This window comes from Ranitomeya variabilis, chromosome 4, assembly GCF_051348905.1.
Source record: "Ranitomeya variabilis isolate aRanVar5 chromosome 4, aRanVar5.hap1, whole genome shotgun sequence".
Taxonomy (NCBI): Eukaryota; Metazoa; Chordata; class Amphibia; order Anura; family Dendrobatidae; genus Ranitomeya; species Ranitomeya variabilis.
This window is the reverse complement of record NC_135235.1, coordinates 437,966,528-437,988,883: the sequence shown is the minus strand read 5'-3', so window position 1 is coordinate 437,988,883 and position 22,356 is coordinate 437,966,528. Positions and strand designations below refer to the sequence as shown.

The 22,356-nt window shown below is 43.4% G+C and overlaps 1 protein-coding gene across 2 annotated transcripts in view; it reads right to left on the bottom strand.

The window, feature by feature from the left end:
- ACSF2 (acyl-CoA synthetase family member 2) overlaps positions 1-22,356 on the bottom strand; it is a 135,795-nt gene that overhangs the window by 44,373 nt on the left and 69,066 nt on the right. For both annotated transcript variants that reach the window (XM_077251446.1, XM_077251445.1), the window contains exons 7-10: positions 17,095-17,193; positions 16,855-17,003; positions 12,714-12,802; positions 996-1,072 (exon numbers count right to left, since the gene is read on the bottom strand). In XM_077251446.1, coding sequence (XP_077107561.1) covers positions 996-1,072; positions 12,714-12,802; positions 16,855-17,003; positions 17,095-17,193 — 414 coding nt within the window. The remainder of the gene's footprint in view (positions 1-995; positions 1,073-12,713; positions 12,803-16,854; positions 17,004-17,094; positions 17,194-22,356) is intronic.

The window sequence follows — 22,356 nt, the reverse complement described above, 5'->3', positions numbered from 1 at the left end:
GAATTGTGGAAGTATACAGATGCCCTGGAAATCACGGCAAGGCCCGAAGCTGCCCACATTTCACCAAGACAACCTGCAAGCGAGCAGATTCCATGGGGAAAGAAGAAGAATATATAGGAAGTATTTCCTTAAATCATTTCTGTATTATATGTGATTGAGGGGAAACCCACCATTATAAGAGTATGCGTACACTGCATATTGATGACAATGGCGGTACTGCAGAGTTCTCCACAGCAAAAACGCTTCAGGAAAATGCAGGTGGTCATTTTACTAAAGCATCACTCCAGTCATTTTTACGTCTGTACTTAAAATTACGTAGAGAGGGCGGCTTTCAACTGAAACCACCAGAAGAATGAACAGGTCATTTGTTTTAACTTCCTCAGGATTTCCAACACAGCTGTGGAGTCGGAGTCCATTTTGGTGGAGTCAGAGTTGGTACAAAATGGACCGACTCCTAAAATATATAATAAATTGGGTACAGTAATACAATGCTGGATGTGCTGTAAATGTTTTCATAAGAATTTGGGAAAGTTATGAAATGTCCTATAAATGTCTGTTCTGTTCCAAATCTAAGGATCTGGGCTTTTAGTGAAGATGATTCTGTGCTGCACTTTATGCACATGCTCAGTAGTGACCAGTGCTGTGGAGTCAGGCGAGATGAATCTGTGCTGCACTTTATGCACATGCTCGGTAGTGACCAGTGCTGTGGAGTTGGAGTCAGGGAAATTGAGCAGTGGGAGGTTTGGCTTACCGACTCCACAGTCTTAATTTCCAAACCCTGAATTGGTTAAGCAAAGTGACCTGAGATGGAACATGTAGACAGCAATGTCATTTTGATATAGCGGTGTATTATGTGCATATTAAATTGGCAAAACCTAGTCAAGAGCTCCCCATATACCTTGTGTGCCCTCAGCTTGAATGTACTATACATTTACACTGGGAGTAAAGTAAACCATTCGGAAGCTTTATATTAGCAGTAGGAGATGGTAACTCACCAAAACATTTTTCATCACAGTCTCGGTGGCAAATTTCCTCACAACCTCAGGAGGGGCAATGGACCCAGCAATCACTCCTGCAATTATGGTGAATGACAATTTATCACAATCTAGCTTTGTTGTAGACCTCATTCTTTTTTTATGATAATAAACCACATTAAAATGGAAAAGAAGATTTCTTAGAGCGTCATTTCGATGGAAAATAATCAACATAAATTGGAAGAATATCATAATTATGCAGTTCAACCAGGGTCTAAAGCCTATTAAATTTCTTTTACATGGATTTTCTAAGCAAATAATATCATTGATTAGACCATTGTGAGCACTCAAGATTACATTTCCTGATAATGATATTAGTATTCTATTACATAAACTAAGAAAAAAATGCAGGGTAGGAAAGGAATCAAGGAACATGGTGCAGGGGAAATGGAAACATATTGGATACACAGTTAACCAAGGAAAAGAAGACTTACACGGAAGCAAAGAATCCATTACGGGATTGTGGCCATCAGCCATTTGTTGCTCCAAATACCAAGTTATGAAGCTGAAACAAGGTCTAATGTCTCCTTAATACGTGGTGGTATAGTAATAAATCTTTCCCATAATTTATTTTTACAAAATTATTCTATACAATCCATTTGCAATTGTTAGAAGAACTTGTCTGGGCGAATACGTAGGTGGAGAGGTACCTCTACCATTCCAAGATTGCTGTTCGTGCATCTGGGACTTCAATTCTAGTTGTGTAAAATCTTGAAAAACAACCATGTAACAGAAAATCTTAGTATGATCTGTCCAGTATATTCAGACAGAAGTAATGTGACAAAGGTCACTCGCAGCTATCTGCCACAGCAGACAAGCAAATGTCTGAAAAGGTTCTAACGCACCTGCAGCTCCTTCATCCTTAGAGAGGTCAACCTTCTATAGCATTGGTGGGGAACCTCAGGCCCCAGGGCCATTTACGGCCCTCGATGAGGGTCATATACTGCAGCAGCGGCTCAGTATTGGGGTATCAGGTGCAGGAATAGGGTCACATACGGCAGCAGCGGCTCAGTGTCGGGGTATCAGGTCCAGTAATAGGGACACATACGGCAGCAGCGGCTCAGTATTGTGGTATCAGCAGGATGAGGAGTTTGTGCAGGTTGAGAATAGATGGTGATGGCTGGAATATGAGAAGTGAAATGTGTCTGTGTTGTATTCTCTGCAGCCAAGTCGTTGCTGGAAGAAGTTGTCATGTCGGTCTCGGCCAGATGGAGAAGACGGGGAAAAATGAACGATTCCATCAGAAAGGACGTCAGAGGTAAGTCATTATCTGTAACTGTGGTGTGATCTCTTATATGTTCTGTAGGACTGGTATCTACCATTGACCATATGGCAGTAGATTATCTTCAGTAACAGCGCGGTCATCTGCTGAGGTTCTCCTCCAGTATTAGGGGGCATCACCCAGTTATAATCAAGGTTACCTGGTTAGGGGCCCACTCAGAAGTTTCGCCCCCCCTGAACCAAAACCCTAGCTACGCCTCTGATTAGTAGTGTACGTTTTGCTAGAATGTGGCTTGCGACCATCTCTCAAAGCTGAATTTGCCTTTCAAGGTTAAATATGTTGGGGATCACAGCTTTAAAAGGACCTCTGGTGACCAATAATCTGGCAGGATGGTAAGGTTCAGCCAAATAGGGTCCTAAAAATGACAACCTTGTCTAAAGCAGAACGTACAATAAAGTCATTCAAGGATAATCACTACCCAACTTATTTCACAAATAGCCTTTTAATCTTTATTAAAGGGAATGTGTTCTCAAAAACTAATAGACTGTTTAAATCCGGTTTTTATATTAAATTATTTTTTATATATATTTTTTCTCAACTTTCCATATCAGTATATAAAAAAAACCAAATCTTACAATTTTCACACTGGGGCCAACACCTCTATAAGCCTCAGATATCACATAATGTTATGTCAATGGTGGATCATGTGTTGTCACAGCTCATCTCCACCTCTTTGCAGTGAGTGACTATTGGCAAGATTACTGTAGGACATTCTCAGATTATACTTCAATACAAATAAGGTCTATTGCTGCTAATGTCCATGTGAAGAGCAAGAGATTTGGAGTCTAATACTGGCCAAGTTGCCAGTCAGTGTGCAAATAGATAACTAAAAATATAGATAACAACATCATTATCAAAAATGACAAAAAATACAATTAACTAAAAAGCATGATAGGTTATTTTCTTTTCCGACACGTTCCCTTTAATGACTGGCTTACATCTGTTTGTTCAATGATAACCTCAAAATCACTGCGTCAGTTAAAAAAAGTCATGCACATGTTCTGAATAGCTTATCATTCAAAATTTTATCATAGCGGCCCACGGTGGCCTGACACAGCACTATCCGACCTGAACCATAGTGTACAATAATACTCTACTAAAACAGGTCACAAACAACAAACCTGATTGACCGGTTTTGTTTCAGATTAAAGTAGACCTCTCGCTTACTCAGGAAAATGGAGATAAAAATCTTGTAAAAATCTCGGAGCTACCCTGATTCTGCTGCACTTTTCAGTTTTGTGCTGTGTTGCTCCATTGCAGAGATATTCAAATGTATTTCTTCTGGAGCCCAGTATGTGAAATCTCTGCTTTTCAGTTCAACTGGGTGTTTATTCACAGTCTTCTCTGTAGTTGTATACTTTCATCCCTTTCTCTCAGATACTGCCAGTCACAGCTCGACAACACCTGAAACTACTAAATCAGCTGCTGAGCTGTGACTGGTGGCATCTAAAAGGGAGGGATGAAAATGCACGCCCCCAGAGAAGACTGCAAGCAGAGATTTCACATGGAGCACTCCTAAAGTAACAAATGTGAATCTCTACACTGGATTGAATACCCCCCAAATTAATGATTAGGGATTTTATCAATGAACTGTTAAAATGCCCATGTGTTACATGCCTCAAAGCCTCCATACACATTAGATAAAAATCTGCCAGACCAGTCAGATACCGTGGGAATGGCCAACCATCTAATGTGATACAATGACCAATCATTTGTCCAGTACAGACCAAAAGTTTGGACACACCTTCTCATTTAGGCTAGTTTCACACATCAGTTTTTGTTTTCAGGCTAAATCCAGCTAATTTTTTTTAAAAACGGATCTGACGTAAATTGTGAAAAACTGATGTGCCGGAAAACAGATGAAACGTCTGGCCATCAGGCACAATCCGGCTCTAATACAACTCTATGGAAAAAAAACGAATCCGTTTTTTTTAAAAATTGCCAGATTGTGCCTGAAACAAAAAGCCTGGTGATGTGTGAAAGTAGCCTTAAAGATGTTTCTGTATTTTCAGGACTATGAAAATTGTACATTTACACTGATGGCATCAAAACTATGAATTAACACATGTGGAATTATATACTTAACAAAAAAGTGTGAAACAACTGAAATTATGTCTTATATTCTAGGTTCTTCAAAGTAGCCACCTTTTGCTTTGATGACTGCTTTGCATACTCTTGCCATTCTCTTGATGAGCTTCAAGAGGTAGTCACCGGGAATGGTCTTCCAACAATCTTGAAGGAGTTCCCAGAGATGCTTAGCACTTGTTGGCCCTTTTGCCTTCACTCTGCGGTCCAGCTCACTCCAAGCCATCTTGATTGGGTTCAGGTCTGGTGACTGTGGAGGCCAGGTCATCTGGCGTAGCACCCCATCACTCTCCTTCTTGGTCAAATAGCCCTTGCACAGCCTGGAGGTGTGTTTGGGGTCATTGTCCTGTTGAAAAATAAATGATGGTCCAACTAAACGCAAACCGGATGGAATAGCATGCCGCTGCAAGATGCTGTGGTACCCATGCTGGTTCAGTATGCCTTCAATTTTGAATAAATCCCCAACAGTGTCACCAGCAAAGCACCCCCACACCATCACACCTCCTCCTCCATGCTTCACGGTGGGAACAAGGCATGTAGAGTCCATCTGTTCACCTTTTCTGCGTCGCACAAAGAGACGGCAGAAGGAACCAAAGATCTCAAATTTGGACTCATCAGACCAAAGCACAGATTTCCACTGGTCTAATGTCCATTCCTTGTGTTCTTTAGCCCAAACAAGTCTCTTCTGCTTGTTGCCTGTCCTTAGCAGTGGTTTCCTAGCAGCTATTTTACCATGAAGGCCTGCTGCACAAAGTCTCCTCTTAACAGGTGTTGTAGAGATGTGTCTGCTGCTAGAACTCTGTGTGGCATTGACCTGGCTTCTAATCTGAGCTGCTGTTAACCTGTGATTTCTGGGGCTGGTGACTCGGATAAACTTATGCTCAGAAGCAGAGGTGACTCTTGGTCTTCCTTTCCTGGGGCGGTCCTCATGTGAGCCAGTTTCTTTGTAGTGCTTGATGGTTTTTGCCACTGCACTTGGAGACACTTTCAAAGTTTTCCCAATTTTTCGGACTGACTGACCTTCATTTCTTAAAGTAATGATGGCCACTCGTTTTTCTTTACTTAGCTGCTTTTTTCTTGCCATAATACAAATTCTAAGAGTCTATTCAGTAGGACTATCAGCTGTGTATCCATCAGACTTCTGCACAACACAACTGATGGTCCAACCCCATTTATAAGGCAAGAAATCCCACTTATTAAACCTGACAGGGCACACCTGTGAAGTGAAAACCATTCCCGGTAACTACCTCTTGAAGCTCATCAAGAGAATGCCAAGAGTGTGCAAAGCAGTCATCAAAGCAAAAGGTGGCTACTTTGAAGAACCTAGAATATAAGACATAATTTCAGTTGTTTCACACTTTTTTGTTAATTATATAATTTCACATGTGTTAATTCATAGTTTTGATGCCTTCAGTGTGAATGTACAATTTTCATAGTCATGAAAATACAGAAAAAACTTTAAATGAGAAGGTGTGTCCAAACTTTTGGTCTGTACTGTAGATATAAAGGTATCTGGCCAAAAACACAAGCATGTTTGGCAAAACCGAGTGTGCATGTAAGGCCGGTTTCACACGTCAGTGGCTCCGGTACGTGAGGTGACAGTTTCCTCACGTACCGGAGACACTGACACACGTAGACCCATAAAAATCAATGCATCTGTTCAGATGTCATTGATTTTTTGCGGACCGTGTCTCCGTGTGCCAAACACGGAGACATGTCAGTGTTCGTGGGAGCGCACGTATTACACGGACCCAATAGAGTCAATGGGTCCGTGTAAAACACGGACCTCACACGGACGTTCTCCGTCTGGGGTCCGTGTGCGTGCAGGAGACAGCGCTACAGTAAGCGCTGTCCCCCCCACATGGTGCTGAAGCCGCGATTCATATGTTCTCTGCAGCAGCGTTTGCTGCAGAGAAAATATGAATAATAGTGTTTAAAATAAAGATCTATGTGTCCGCCGCCCCCCCACCCCCTGTGCGCCCCCCCCGCTGTTCTGAAAATACTCACCCGCTCCCATGTTGGCTGTCACTCCTTCCTCTCTGCCCCGCGCCTCCTACTGTATGCGGTCACGTGGGGCCGCTCATTTACAATCATGAATGGTCGGCTCCGGAGGTGGAGCCACATATTCATGACTGTAAATGATGGGCCCCACGTGACCGCATACACTAGAAGCCGCGGCCAGACCAGGAAGCAGCGACGGAGGCGGGTAAGTATTTTCAGAACAGCGGGGGGGCGCACAGGGGGTGGGAGGGCGGCGGACACATAGATCTTTATTTTAAACACTGTTATTCATATTTTCTCTGCAGCAAACGCTGCTGCAGGGAACATATGAATCACGGCTTCAGCGCGATGCAAGGTACCACACGCGTGGGTACCACACGCGTGGGTACCACACGCTCCGTGTGGTACCCACTCGCCATACGGGCGGCACACGTGTGCCGCACGTATGGCCTACGTGAGTTCCCAGGCACACGGACACGGATAACTCCGGTACCGATTTATTCCGGTACCGGAATTATCTGGACGTGTGGGACAGCCCTAAGTGGGGGAGTTGGGATAGACAGCCGTCGTCCAAACAAGCAACTCCGTGATCATCCTCTGAGTTGTATGGGCACATTAAAGGTAAGTTGCTACAATGAGTATTTGTCGCTGACTATTTTTGCTGCAGCAAAGTGGAAGGGATTTATGGAAATCTGGAAATGTGTTTCCATGAAAAATGTCAGGTTAAAATTAACAACAGCTGAGAATGTTAGCCCCCCCGCGTAAACCTGAAAGAAATATAGCGGGGGTCTCATGGCCTCATGGACCCTGTCATTTAATATGACTTTCTGTCAGAAGAAAGGTCAAATAAAGGTCAGGTCAGTCATCTCTGAAAGTGTGACACTGGTTTTATCCAGTTTTTTCTGGTATGTTTGGCAGCTATTGAAACGGTTTTCTATTGGCTGTAAGCAGCTTTGCCGCTCTTTTTTTGAATATATACACACCTGTTTTGTGGTATCTGGTCATTCTGTCAGCGGAAGAAGATAAAGAAGACACATACCCCAGGATGGAGAATCTCCTGCAACAGCTCCTGACTAGAGCCGACGGCGAGGATGGAGCGGACTGGCTGAGGCAGTGCCTGGCTATGAAACCTATCTTAGCGCCTGCCGATGCTGTCCCTCATCCTCCAGAAGATACCCTTCGGTCGCCGTGTCAAGCCTCTCCGGTCCTGCCGACACCCACCGCTTCAGGGAGGCGCAGGAGGCAAAGGACCCCATACTCTCCTTCGGCGTCGCCGCCTGCTTCCAGCCGCAGTGTCCAAGAAGGAAGAAGGAAGTTGCGGCGCCGCCCTCCTCAGAATTCTCACAGCCCAGCGCGAGACTTCCACCACGAGCGTCATGACAGAGCGCCGACCGCCTCATCTGAAGTGGCCGGGATGTCTTCAACACACAGCAGCCGTAAAAGCGCTGCGGTGTCATTGGATTCTACAACAGCGGTGGCTTCTGCTGCTGCGGTCCAGACCACCGGTTCGGGAGGATCCCCTGTCATCACACTCAGAAGAGGATGAAGAAACGCCGCTTACAGCAGCTTCCCATATGAGCTTGCCCAACATGGAGGGCTCGAGCTCCAGCTGCTGTATGGAGCAGAGAAACGACCAGCATTCATCGAGGGGTGAGACTTTCAATGTTTCTTTGTCTGTCCCACACTCACATTAAAAAGACATCATAAAGAAAGTGTTAGCTGAAACTTTAAAAGAAGCTATTCCCCCCCCCCCCCTTGCTGTCACATCAGCTGTACACAGTGCTGCAATCTCTGACATTTCATCAGCTAACACCGCCCCTGTTAACTCTTTTAAAGAAGCTCTGACATGTGAGCTGTCTCCCTTAGGATTCCATTTAAGCCCTTCTGTTAAAGAGCTTATTTGGAATAATCATTTTATCCATCTTTAAATCTTTCAATAACTGGGTGCAAGCTTTTTCTGTTTTTGCTGCAGTTTTGGGTGAAAAATCTTCCCATTTCTGCAGCAAGATATTTCAGCACTTGGACATAATCCTGGAAGCTGGAATTATGATGAAGCTTTCAGGCACAAATTATCCGTTCACCCCTTCTAGTTCAAGTAAATGCGGTGTTTGTTTCGCTTTCAACGATTCCTTTTGTAAGTGGAACAACTGTAGATTCCGCCATGAGTGCTCGTTCTGTGGTAACTCACACCCTATGTCTAAATGTTTTAAGTAACAAGCAGCTCAACAGTCCTCAGGTAAGGAGCCTAATTCAAAAAGCACAGATGCCAGTGATTCTGGCAAACATGTCAGTATGGCTAAGCAAATATCCCAACCAGGAGACCAGTGAGCTGCTTTTTATTGGTTTTTCTGAATGATTATCCCACAATTTAAAGGGGCGGGTTGTTTTGTTGTTCCTAATTTACCCTCTTTAAAGGCTCACCCTGAGGTAGCTAGGGATAAAATTATTAATGAAATTCAATTAAGCAGAGTTTCAGGCCCTTTTTTAACCCCGCTGTTTGTTAATTTCCATATATCACCATTGGGTATTATGCCAAAAAAAAAAAATAGAGGAGGGCTCTTTCCGGCTAATTCACCACTTATCCTCAAGAAATTTGGTTTTAATGCTTTAATGTCCAAGTCAGATATTAAGTCTGCTTTTAGACTCCTTCCTGTTCACCCGTGTGGATTTAATTCTTTAGATTTTTATTTTGATGACTGCTTTTTTTTTTTTTTTTTGATAAGTGCCTGCCAATGGGCTTTTCTTTGTCATGTTCGTATTTTGAAAGTTTTTCTTAATTTCTTCATTGGGTTTTACAAACTAATTGTAAGGATGCAGGTATCCTCCATTATTTAGACGATTTTTTGTTTATCGGTCCTTATGGTTCCTTAATATGCGAAGATACCCTCAATAAATTTATCCAAATGTGTGAGCACTTTGGTGTTCCTATTGCTCAAAAAAAAAAAAAAAAAAAAAAAAAAAAAAAAAAAACAGTTAGTCTGCCTAGATCCCTCGAGTTTCTGGGAATCACTCTTGATTATCAAAAAATGGAATCTGACTTCCTGATGAGAAAATTTTTAAACTGCGCATTGCGTTATCAAATTTTTTAGCCAAGAGCAAGGTCACTCTTAAGGAAATTCAATCATTGTTAGGTCTATTGAATTTTGCGGTTCGCGTCATTCCTATAGGTCGGGCTTTTGGCAGAAGTTTATAGGATGCCACTAAAGGTGTATCTTCACCTCATTCGCATGTTAGTATCCATTCTGACCTAAAGGAAGATGCTAGAATTTGGCTCTCCTTTTTGTCAGAGCATAATGGCAGATCTTTTGTCTCTGGCGATTCTTTTCCCTTTCTTTTCACAGCGGATAGCCAGTGTGGCTTCAGTATTTTATTTGACTCTCATTGGATGTCCATCCAGTGGCCAATAAGTTGGGTGTCTAAGAAACTATCTTCAAACGTAATGTGTTGGAACTTTTATTTTCTATTTTTGCAGGAATATTTATTTGGGGATCACTAATGCAGAATTCCAGGATTTTACTCCTTTCCACTAACCAGGCAGTAGTTTTATTTTTTTTATTTTTTATTTTTTTTTCTATCAACACGTTATCTTCTAAAAATACTTTTGCTGACAGAATTTTGAGACAATTGGTCTTACAATGCCTGAAAGCAAAGTTGGGAAAGAGCAAATTTCTTTTCATAACTGACTCTTTACAAAATCGTCAGTGGTCGAATTTTTTCCTGCAGGTTCCCAACGTGGATTCGGGAGGACCCTCTTACCCCTTTCAATTTGGGACATGGTTGCACTCTGATACAGTATTTTATCAAAAAATCGTTATCTAATAGATCATGGGCTGACTATTCGGCTGCATGGCTGAAATGGAACAATTTTTGCAACCTACATTATTTTGACCCAACAGTTTCTAATCCGGTAGCAGCACTAAAGTTTGCTGAATCGATAGTAGAAAACGGTTTGTCTTACTCGGCAATAGCGAAATGCCTAGCAGGAGTTTCATTTTTCCTTTAAACTTTCTGGCAGTATTGCTTTAACTAATCTTTTTCCAGTAAAGCAGTTTTTAAAAGGCTTTAGGAAAACCAATTTTATACCTGACTCGAGACCACCTATTTCCCTGTCTTTATTGAAAGAATTGTGCTCCTGTCTCATCCACGTTTATGTAAGTTTTGAGGAAGCCTTATTATTTAGCTCTATTTTTTCTCTGTCCTTTTTTGGAGCACTTCGCGTTGGTGAGGTGGTTTCTGTTAAGAAATCGGAGCCTTCGGGACTCATGATTTTGGATGTCCAGATTCATGAGTCGTTTTTTAATTTTATTTATAATAAAATTAAAGACAGATCAATTAGGCAGGGGATCTAGGTTGAACATTAAAGCAATCCATGTCTCAATCATTTGCCCTGTTGATAACACGGCAAATTGGATTAAGGTCAGACCTATGGGACAGGGCCCATTATTCATTTATAGTGATTTTTCTCCGGTTACGGTCTTTCAATTTAATTTTGTCCTAAAGAAATGTTTAAGCTTTTTGGGTAAAAAACACCTTAAAATCACATCTCATTCGTTTAGAATCGGAGCAGCTACGGAGGCCTCTAGGGCCGGGCTTTCTGATTCAGGGATAAAGGAATTGGGAAGATGGAACTCCAAAAGGTTCAAATTATATGTACGACATGATCTTTATGACTATTAATTATTGTTTTTCTTTCAGGTCCGCTAGTCATTTGGATAGTCGGACATTCTTTTATCTTCTGGGCCAGGAAGAGGGCCAGCCAACGATCTTATACTAAATATTTATCCTTTAATCCTTCTGATATTCAGGTCTGGTGGCATGGAGTTCGCGGCTTGAAATGGCATTGCCTGGTTGCTGAAGTGAAGAAATGGCTAATTAAATTTCCTTCCCCTGATTTAATTATATTTCATGTAGCTGGGAATGATCTTGGAAAAATCAGGACTCTTGACTTATTATCGGCCATGCGATCCGATTTTATTTATCTTAAACAAATTCTGCCTGATTCAAACTTTGTTTTTTCAAGATTATTCCCAGACTTTTGTGGCACAACAATTAATTTTCTTTTTTAGATAAAATCCGGAGAAGGGTCAATAAATCCATGGAAAAATTTTTTCTTTTAATTTCAGGGTTTTCATTCCGGCATTTGGATTTGGAGGGTTTTTTACCGGGCCTTTATAGGCCTGATTTGGTTCATTTATCTGATATTGGCCTTGATATTTTTAATTTGGACCTACAAACTATCATTGAAAAATGGCTGTGTGGTTTGGGGGGGGCCATGTCTCGCTGAGTCATGGCCTTGTGGGAAAATCACCCATGTCTGGGTGGATTGGTTTATTGGAAAAGTTTGGTACTTTGGTTTTATAATTTATGGAGTTTATTTATTGGTGATTAATTAATTTATGTAACCCTAAATAAACTACACGGCCATTTTTATCCACAATTAAAGCGTTTTGTGTTTTTATTGTATGAATGGGTTCTATGAGGCCATGTTAGCCCCCCCGCGTAAACCTGAAAGAAATATAGCGGGGGTCTCATGGCCTCATGGACCCTGTCATTTAATATGACTTTCTGTCAGAAGAAAGGTCAAATAAAGGTCAGGTCAGTCATCTCTGAAAGTGTGACACTGGTTTTATCCAGTTTTTTCTGGTATGTTTGGCAGCTATTGAAACGGTTTTCTATTGGCTGTAAGCAGCTTTGCCGCTCTTTTTTTGAATATATACACACCTGTTTTGTGGTATCTGGTCATTCTGTCAGCGGAAGAAGATAAAGAAGACCCCACCCTCCCTCCCCTGAATTCTTGTAAATTTACTGTCGTGTAGTTTAATTGTGGGAAAATCACCCATGTCTGGGTGGATTGGTTTATTGGAAAAGTTTGGTACTTTGGTTTTATAATTTATGGAGTTTATTTATTGGTGATTAATTAATTTATGTAACCCTAAATAAACTACACGGCCATTTTTATCCACAATTAAAGCGTTTTGTGTTTTTATTGTATGAATGGGTTCTATGAGGCCATGTAACGGTTAATGAAACTATATGGAGACTATGTGTTTTGGATGGAGTGGAGCTTAAAGCTTACAACGAGGGCATGCCACGACGAGTAGCTTGCATTCTTTTTTTTTTTCAAAAGCAAGGATATAGGAAATACCAGGCACTGGTCCACAGACACGGACCCCACAAATATCTGAGAGATAAACAATCGGGAAAGCTTCTGGAAACTTTTGTCCTGGAATTTTACGTGAATGGTTAAGAAAAATATTCTCTAGTCACAAACTTGAAATCCATAACCGGTTTATAATATTTTATCCACATACCTGAGGTTAGAGTAGTAGCAAGAGAAGCATAGTCTGGCTGTCCCAAAAGGTCTATATACATTGTAGGCGTCCCGTACATAAATGTGCATCTGTAAGAGATTAGGAGAAGCACTCATGGAAACTCAGAGCACACAGGCAGCCTTCATACTAACAGGACATGCTTACTGACATTTATGCATAGAGGGGTCCACAGAAATAGATTATATATGCTACATCGTATGAATACTGTTCATTTGCATTCAGACAGATAAAAGTAATAATAGTAGGAAATTTAAGAAAAAAAGAAGGCGGTAATGCTTTAAATCAGTCCCACCTACTAATATGCCGGTGGCGGACTGGTAACATCTCTCCCTGTAGTCCCTGGCTGGCTTCTCAAACTATGTTTTCTACGAAACGCTGGAGCATTTGAAAGGACATCAAACCTGCTAGCAATCATACAGCCAGGCTCTGATCCATCCTGTCCGAGGTTTGAGCAGCATGAATCAAGTGACAGGTTGCCTTTAAAGGGAACCTGTCACCCCCAAAATCAAGGGTGAAGTTATCCCACCAGCATCAGGGGCTTATCTACAGCATTCTGTAATGCTGTAGATAATTCCCCAATGTAACCTGAAAGATGAGAAAAAGAGGTTAGATTATACTCACCCGGGGGGGGTCCCGGTGCAGTCCTGTCCGATGGGAGGCCCCGGACAGGTGAAGCCTATCTTCTTACGATGACATCCTCTTCTTGTCTTCACGCTGCAGTGCGCAGGTGCCGGGAAAGGTCAGAGAGGCCCAGCGCCTGCGCACTGCAGTACTTTGGTCTGCCCTCAACAGGGCAGACAAAGTACACCCGCGCCGCAGTGTGAATACAAGAAGAGGATGTCATCGTAAGAAGATGGGAGGCCCCGGATCGGACCGCGACACCCATCGTACCGGGACCTCCCCTGGGTGAGTATATTCTAACCTCTTTTTCTCATCTTTCAGGATACATCGGGGGCTTATCTACAGCATTCCAGAAGCCCTGATGCTGGTGGGCTTAGCTCACCTTCGATTTTGGGGTTGACAGGTTCCCTTTAATGTAGAACATAATATTCTAGCTGCCTGCAGGCACCACCAGAGGGAGCAGCGAGCTTACGCTATTCTGTTAGGGCAGAGGTCCCCAAACTTTCTGACCTTGAACGCCATAGGCATCAAGCTGGTAGACAGCCGCGAGCAACACATGGACCCAAGATCTCAAGATACTGGTTGGGGACCCCTGTGATAGGATATCCAGGTGTATACACATTAGATCTATACTCTGCATAGTCCGTAGAGTCCTATTTTATCACTCATAGACAAGTTCTACCACCCATATTGCATTTTACTTTGGGAATTGGGTCTGAATGAAGTCTTTTAGCGGCCAATAAATGACTGCAAACTCCATAGACATCCTCATCTTTCCCTTGAACCTCTTGTTTCTCTACCCTGCCACTTGCTCTAATATTTCATTTTAAACATGCTCCTTGCACAAGTCTTACCTGTCTAACCCTAATCGTTCATGTTGAGACGTCAACAATGCCCTAACCACAGGGGGCTGGCAATCTTTGTCTGTTCAAACCTCCTGCGATCATAGGACCAGTAACAAGCTAACACAGACAGAAGAGGGAGGCATCCCTCATATGGCACTGTATTTATATGTCACTGAATAGGGACAAACTACAAAAACTGTGCCCAATAAGTGATGAAAATAGAACAGAAATGCAAAACTACATTATTAAGGCTACTTTCACACATCAGGAAGGGAGAGAGGTGTGCTCATATATTATGTTTGAGTCCTGGCAGCTGCATGATTTGCGACTGTTAGACAACCTGAACACATGCAGGGATTGCCTGTTTGTTAGGGAAACCCCACATGTATTCAGGCTGTCTAGCAGCCGCAAATCATGCTGCTGCGGCGACACAAACAATCTCTGAGCACGCCGAAATATTTGAAGAACACCCGAGCATGCTTGGAAATCTCAAATAACGAGCACACTCGCTCATCACTAGACTTAATGTCTAAACTTGCGGGGGTGACGCTGGTCTCTGTACACCGGGTATTCTTTTTACAATGAATACTGACAGTGCGCTTTACTGACACCTCGTCTATTCTGATCAGAGTTGGCGAGAGAGCGCACTGTCAGTGTGCATATTGCACAGTGACAAGAATATACTGAGCATACATCAGAATTGACAACCAACACATGCTCAGTTGAGCAGGGACTAGCCCAACCCCTTTAAAGAATGTGACTGATGACGCTTTGTTCCAGGGTGGACGCAGAGGCCGCGGCAGCCTTTGGCCCTTGATGAGTACTCATTTGAGTATCCCAGCATGCAATGGGATTCTCAAACAAAGCGTCAGCAAAAAGATAGTAGTAGTAAAAAAAAAAGCAGCCAATAAAAGCAGATAGATGGTGCAGTGAAGGAATGGTAAGGACTTTCTAATTAAAGCAGATTCTAAAATACACTGCTAAAAAAAATAAAGGGAGCAATAAAATACCACATCCTAGATATCTCTGAGCGAAATATTCCAGTTGCAAATTTATATTCTTTGCATAGTGGAATGTGTTGAGAACAATAAAACATAAAAATGATCAATGTAAATCAAAATGAATATCCCATGGAGGTCTGGATTTGGAATGATACTCAAAATCTAAGTGGAAAATCAAATTACAGGCTGATACAACTTCAGTGGAAATGCCTCATGACAAGGAAAAGATGTTCAGTATTGTGTTGGGCCTTCATATGCCTGTATGACCTCCCTACTGTACAACGCCTGGGCAGGCTCCTGATGAGGCGGCGCATGGTCTCCTGAGGGATCTCCTCCCAGACCTGGAATAAAACATCAGCCAACTCCTGGACAGTCTGTGGTGCAACGTGACGTTGGTGGATGGAGCGAGACATGATGTCCAAGATGTGCTCAATCGGATTCAGGTCTGGGGAACAGGCAGGCCGTCCATAGCTTCAAATGCCTTCATCTTGCAGGAACTACTGACACACTCCAGCCACATGAGGTCTGGCACTGTCCTGCATTAGGAGGAACCCAGTGCCAACCGCACCAGCATATGGTCTCACAAGGGGTCTGAGGATCTCATCGCGGTACCTAATGGCAGTCAGGCTACCTCTAGCGAGCGCATGGAGGGCTGTGTGGCCCTCCAAAGAAATGCCACCCCACACTATTACTGACCCACTGCCAAACCGGTCATGCTGATGGATGTTGCAGGCAGCAGATCGGTCTCCACGGCGTCTCCAGACTCTTTAACATCTGTCACATGTGCTCAGTGTGAACCTGCTTTCATCTGTGAAGAGCACAGGGCACCAGTGGCAAATTTGCTAATCCTGGTGTTCTGTGGCAAATGCCAAGAGTCCTGTATGGTATTGGGCTGTGTGAACACAACCCCCATCTGTGGACGTCGGGCACTCAGATCATCCTCATGGAGTTGGTTTCTAACCAATTGTGCAGACACATGCACATTTGTGGCCTGCTGGAGGTCATTTTGCATGACTCTTGCAGTGCTCCACCTGTTCCTCCATGCACAAAGGCTGAGGTAGCTGTCCTGCTGCTGGGTTGTTGCCCTCCTACGGCCCCCTCCACGTCTCTTGGTGTACTGGCCTGTCTCCTAGTAGCCCTCCAGCCTCTGGACACTACGCTGACAGACACAGCAAACCTTCTTGCCACAGCTCGCATTGATGTGCCATCCTGGATGAGCTGCACTACCTGAGCCACTTGTGTGGTTTGCAGAGTCCGTCTCATCCTACCACGAGTGTGAAAGCACAACCAACATTCAAAAGTGACCAAAACATCAGCCAGAAAGCACTGGTACTGAGATATGGTCTGTGGTCCCCACCTGCAGAACCACTCCTTTATTGAGTGTGTCTTGATAATTTCCAATATTTTCCATCTGTTGTCTATTCTATTTGCACAACAGCATGTGAAATTGATTGTCAAACAGTGTTGCTTCCTAAGTGGACAGTTTGATTTCACAGAAGTTTGATTTAATTGGAGTTATATTCTGTTGTTTAAGTGTTCCCTTTATTTTTTTTGAGCAGTGTAGATGAGATTATGGCATTAAATAGGTAGGCATTTAGTATAAAAATTAATCTGTGTTTCGGACCAACACTTTAAAAATATAAAGATATATACTTCTCCTGTGATATGGCCTGCAACAAGGCTCGAGCATCAAAGCTTGGAGATGGAAAAACAATAGTCAGTCCATACACGGCCATCACAAGACTGCCTAACACGGAGCCCATGCAGTGGAACATAGGCACAGGAACTGCCACCCGGTCTCCCTGGGATGGAAAATAAAAAAAAAAAAAACACCAGTAAGTCTGTAGAAGAGTCTAACACAAGTATGTAACAACTGTGTGTATCTGCCCTCACCTTCCTCCAGGTGAAGCCCATCCTCATCCCTACCAATCTTGCATTGTTTACAATATTGTGGTGGCTCAGCGATGCCCCTTTGGGATATCCAGTTGTTCCCTAAAAGAAAAAAATGAAAACCAAGGCGATTAAGTAAGTAATAAGGACCCCCAAAAAGATCAGATTAGGGATGTTTAACAGGAATCTGTCACAGTGTTTTGCCAACTAAAAGCAGCATAATGTAGAGACAGACCCTTTTCCAGCGATGTGCCACTTACTGGGCTGCTAAGTGTAGTTTTGATAAAATCACAGTTTTATCTTCAGGAGAATATTACTAGAGGACTAATAAACCTGCTGCTATGTAGTCCTCCATATTCATGAGCTCTGTATAACCCCACCCCCACCACTGATTGGCAGCTTTCCATGTATACTGTGCTTGGGCAGAGAGCGGCCAATCAGTGGTAGTGATGGAGTTTGAAAACTCAACATTCAAATAACTACTAGATCTGCAGTAAATAAAATGATTTTATCAAATCACTATAAATGCCTTTCGGGTGCACAGGCCTTAATTGCAATCCATCCACTATGCATAAATCCAAAAAGAAGAAAAAATAAGGCAGCACTCCTTTTCTTCAAGTGAAAATCTGTGTTTTAATTCAGACCCACATGGCAGGCCTGTGGGTCTGAATTAAAACACAGATTTTCACTTGAAGAAAAGGAGTGCTGCCTTATTTTTTCTTCTTTTTAGATAGATAGAATGAATAGATAGATAGAATGAATAGATAGATAGAATGAATAGATACGGATAGAATGATAGAATAATAGGATAGATAGATAGATAGATAGATAGATAGATAGATAGATAGATAGATAGATAGATAGATAGATAGATAGAATAGATAGATACAATAGATAGATTGATAGAATAGATCGATACATTACCTGCAGTATCCTCTTCCCCGGCATTTTCCCACGGTGCAGAGGTTACCTCCAGGCTGTGAGGGAGCGCAGGCTCGGTGACATCACTGCTAGTTACTGAGCCTGCGCCCGCTCCGTCTCATTCATTCCTCAGTACTTACAGCCAGGAGTGGTAACATTAGCAGCCCTTCCGGTTATAAGCTTTATCTCCCCCAGATACTGCATGGGACACTCATTATATCGGACTGCGACGGATCAGGGAGTATACTTTTGCTTTTTTATTTTATTTTTATTACAGAAGATCGAGGACTTCGCTTTGGAATGGCAGAACAATAAAATGGTAAAACTGTGCGTATTGTTTTATTTCATTAAAAGACTTTTTTCTGCGTGCGCGCGTGTGTGTGTGTGTGTGTGTGTGTGTGTGTGTGTGTGTGCGTGTGTGTGTGTGTGTGTTTATTTAACCCTTTAATTACTATAGGATTAGTAATAGATAGGTGTCCAATTGACACCTCTCCATTACTAAGCCGACTTAGTGTCACCTTACAATAGCAAGGTGACATTAACCCCTCATTACCCTGCTTGCCACCACTACAGGGCAAGTGGGAAGAGTCGGGCAAAGTGCCAGAATTGGCGCATCTAATAGATTCTTTTCTGGGCAGCTGCAGGCTTACCAGCCTGACAATACCATCCACCAGCTGTCTGCTTTAGCAAGGCTTGTTAGGGCATGTTAGGTTAGGCTAGGCTATGGGATGAACTAGATGGACTTAAGGTACCGTTACACTAAATGACTTACCAACGATCACGACCAGCGATACGACCTGGCCGTGATCGTTGGTAAGTCGTTGTGTGGTCGCTGGGGAGCTGTCACACAGACAGCTCTCTCCAGCGACCAACGATCAGGGGAACGACTTCGGCATCGTTGAAACTGTCTTCAACGATGCCGAAGTCCCCCTGCAGCACCCGGGTAACCAGGGTAAACATCGGGTTACTAAGTGCAGGGCCGCGCTTAGTAACCCGATATTTACCCTGGTTACCATTGTAAAAGTAAAAAAAAACCCAAAAAACAGTACATACTCACATTCTGATGTCTGTCACGTCCCCCGCCGGCATCCACAGGGTTAAAACTGCTTTCGGCAGGAGCGCTGGTAATGTACGCGCTGCTGCCGAGAGCTTCCCTGCACTGAATGTGTCAGCGCCGGCAGTAACAGCGGTGACGTCACCGCTGTGCTCTGCTTTACGGCCGGCGCTGACACATTCAGTGCAGGGAAGCTCTCGGCAGCTGCGCGTGCATATTAGCAGCGCTCTTGCCGAAAGCAGTTTTAACCCTGTGGACGCCGGGGGACGTGACAGACATCAGAATGTGAGTATGTACTGTTTTTTTTTTTTAACTTTTACAATGGTAACCAGGGTAAATATCGGGTTACTAAGCGCGGCCCTGCGCTTAGTAACCCGATATTTACCCTGGTTACAAGTGAACACATCGCTGGATCGGCGTCACACACGCCGATCCAGCGATGACAGCGGGTGATCAGCGACCAAAAAAAGGTCCTGATCATTCCCTACGACCAACGATCTCCCAGCAGGGGCCTGATCGTTGGTCGCTGTCACACATAACGAGATCGTTAGCGGGATTGTTGCTACGTCACCAAAAGCGTGACGTTGCAACGATATCGTTAATGATATCGTTAAGTGTGACTCAGTCTTTAAAGTCTTCCTTCAACCTTAATAACTATGTAACTATGTAAGGCTGGTTGTCAAAAGTGTGTGTGTGTGGGGGGGGGCACGCCGTTTTTTTTTTGCTTTTTTTTATTTATTTATTTAGCGTGATGACCCCTCTATTCTTGATAACTAACCTTGCTGAAGCTGACAGCTGAGGGTTGCAGAGCTTTGTTTATCAAAATTACAGGGGAACCCACGCCATTTTTTTTTGTAATTATTTATTTATAGCGCAGGAGCGGCAGATGAAAACTCCCATCTGCCACTCTTGCTCTCACTGTAATTAGCAGCTGTAGGTGTCAGATGATGGGAGCAGTAGTCCCATCAGCTGACACCAGTGATCGGAGGTGAATTTACACCTCTGATCACAGCTGATGGCTCCTGCTGTCTTCTGACAGCGTGAAAAGCGCGGCTCTTTGACCGGCGGGGAGGGTTTCAGCGTGTCAAACACTGTATTGTCGGACCCCCCATTCAAGTGAATGAGGGGTCCGCTGCTGGATGACAGGCTGCTTGAACGCATCGTGCAAGCTGTCATCTAGATGTAGCAGAGCTGGGTGTGACATCACATCTGGCGCTCCTTGACTGTTCTGCAGCAAATACGCTGCAAGAAAAGTGAACCTTGAGTATTTGCAGCGTTTTTTCACTATCCATTCAAGTCAATGGGTGGAAAACGCTGGAAAAACGCTGAAAGAAGTGACATGCCCTATGTAAAAAAAAAAAAAAAAAAAACGCTGCAAAGCACAAAATACTGAACACACAAAAACTCAATGTGTGTGCATGAGATTTCTGAAATCTCATAGGCTTTGCTGGTACTGTAAAAAGCAGCTGCAAATTAGCACAAAAAAACACAGCACAAAAAACGCAGCAAAAACACCCTGTGTGAACTTACCCTGTGAGTTAAAAGAAAGCATACGGAATTACACTAGACAAATATACTGGTGATTATATGGAGAAAATTATCCTTCAACTTCTAAACAGAGCACATTAACAGGGCTGGTGTTAGAAAGTTGTCCTGCATCTTCATTATGAAAGATTATAGCTTTATAGCTGCTGCTCCATTGGCAGAGTACAGGCTGCAGGAATGGTCAGTGAATTTTAGTTTTCTAACTCCTCTGCTTTCATCAGATCATATAATAATCTTTATTTTTATATAGCGCTAACACATTCCGCAGCGCTTTACAGTTTGCACACATTAACATCACTGTCCCCTTTGGGGCTCACAATCTAAATAACATATAAGCTGAGCCACAAATATAAAATCTGCGCCGCTGGCAGGGGTTACCCTGGAGGGGGCATAACTGACTACCTGGTCTTCACTAGAGCCTCTGATGGTAAGGATAGGATTGGGCCATTCAGGTAGTCACCAGATGCCACTTCAGGACAGTGCCCGGACCTGCAGCAGCTGACCTACAGGTCCGAGACACAACACGAACCACAGAGGGCTCGGATAGAGACATCACCAGACAGTTCGAGTTTGGGGTAGGCAGCACAGGATCAAAATACGAAGCCGGGGTCAGGAGTGGAGAGGTCAGACAAAATAAGGTAACAAGTCGGGTCAGTAGCGGATGAGACAAAAACGATAACGCACCAAGACAGAATACTAGGAAGGAACTGCAGCTAGAAATCTAAATTCAGGCAAGGTGTAGGGGGAGGAGCTGCTTAATATATCCCCTGCTGGCAGCGGATAGTTCAGGGAAGCAAAACTCTGCAGGACACAGGGGGTTAAATTCCTGCAGAGTATGGCCGTGCCTCCCTATAGTCAGGAGGAGACTCTCCAGCAACAGGAAGATGCAGCATTGCTGTGAATGCTGCAAGAGGCAGATCAGCGAGATGATCTGGCACTAGGAGGAGCAGTGCGGCGAACGCAGTGAGTAGAAAGAAGCCAACTGACTGAATTCTTTCTCACACACTTATAGCAGAGTGACTGATTATTAATAATGCTAGTTTATATAGCACCAACAAGTTCCACAGCACAGTACTTTACACACATCGTCATCATCACTGTCTATTGTGGTTCACTATCTAGATTCCCTATCAGTATGTCTTTGGAGTGTAGGAGGAAACCGGAATATCCAGAGGAAACCCATGCAAACACAAGGAAGAATATACAAACTCATTGCAGAAGTTGACCTGGGAGGGATTTGACCCCAGAAACCCAGCGCTGCAATTCTACAATGCTAACCACAAAGTTCAGGGAATAGGTCATAATTCAATTAACTAATATATTAAAGGGGCTGTCCACTACTCAGAGAACCCCTTCTCAATCACTATACGCCCTCCTATAAAATATCAACATGTATATTTACATACGGTGCTGTTCCAGTGGTGTTGGCATTAGCTCTCCCGGGGCTTGAAGACAGTTATAGGTCATATGATCCCTGCAGACAATCAGCGGCCATAACATTCTCGCCTTCTTCGGATGTAACAGACATCAAGAAAAGTGCTCTCTCGCTTCTTTCGGATGTCCAGTCTGTCCAAAGGAGGAGAGAGTGAAGCAGCTGCTGATTGGTTGCAGTGATCATGAGACATAATGTCACGCGAGCTCCAGGAGTGTCAGTGCGAACAGCACCAGCCCCGAAGGGGAGTATAAATGTTATTATCTTATAAGGGATGTTGCCGAGTGAAAATTGCAAACTGCCATTGTAGTGA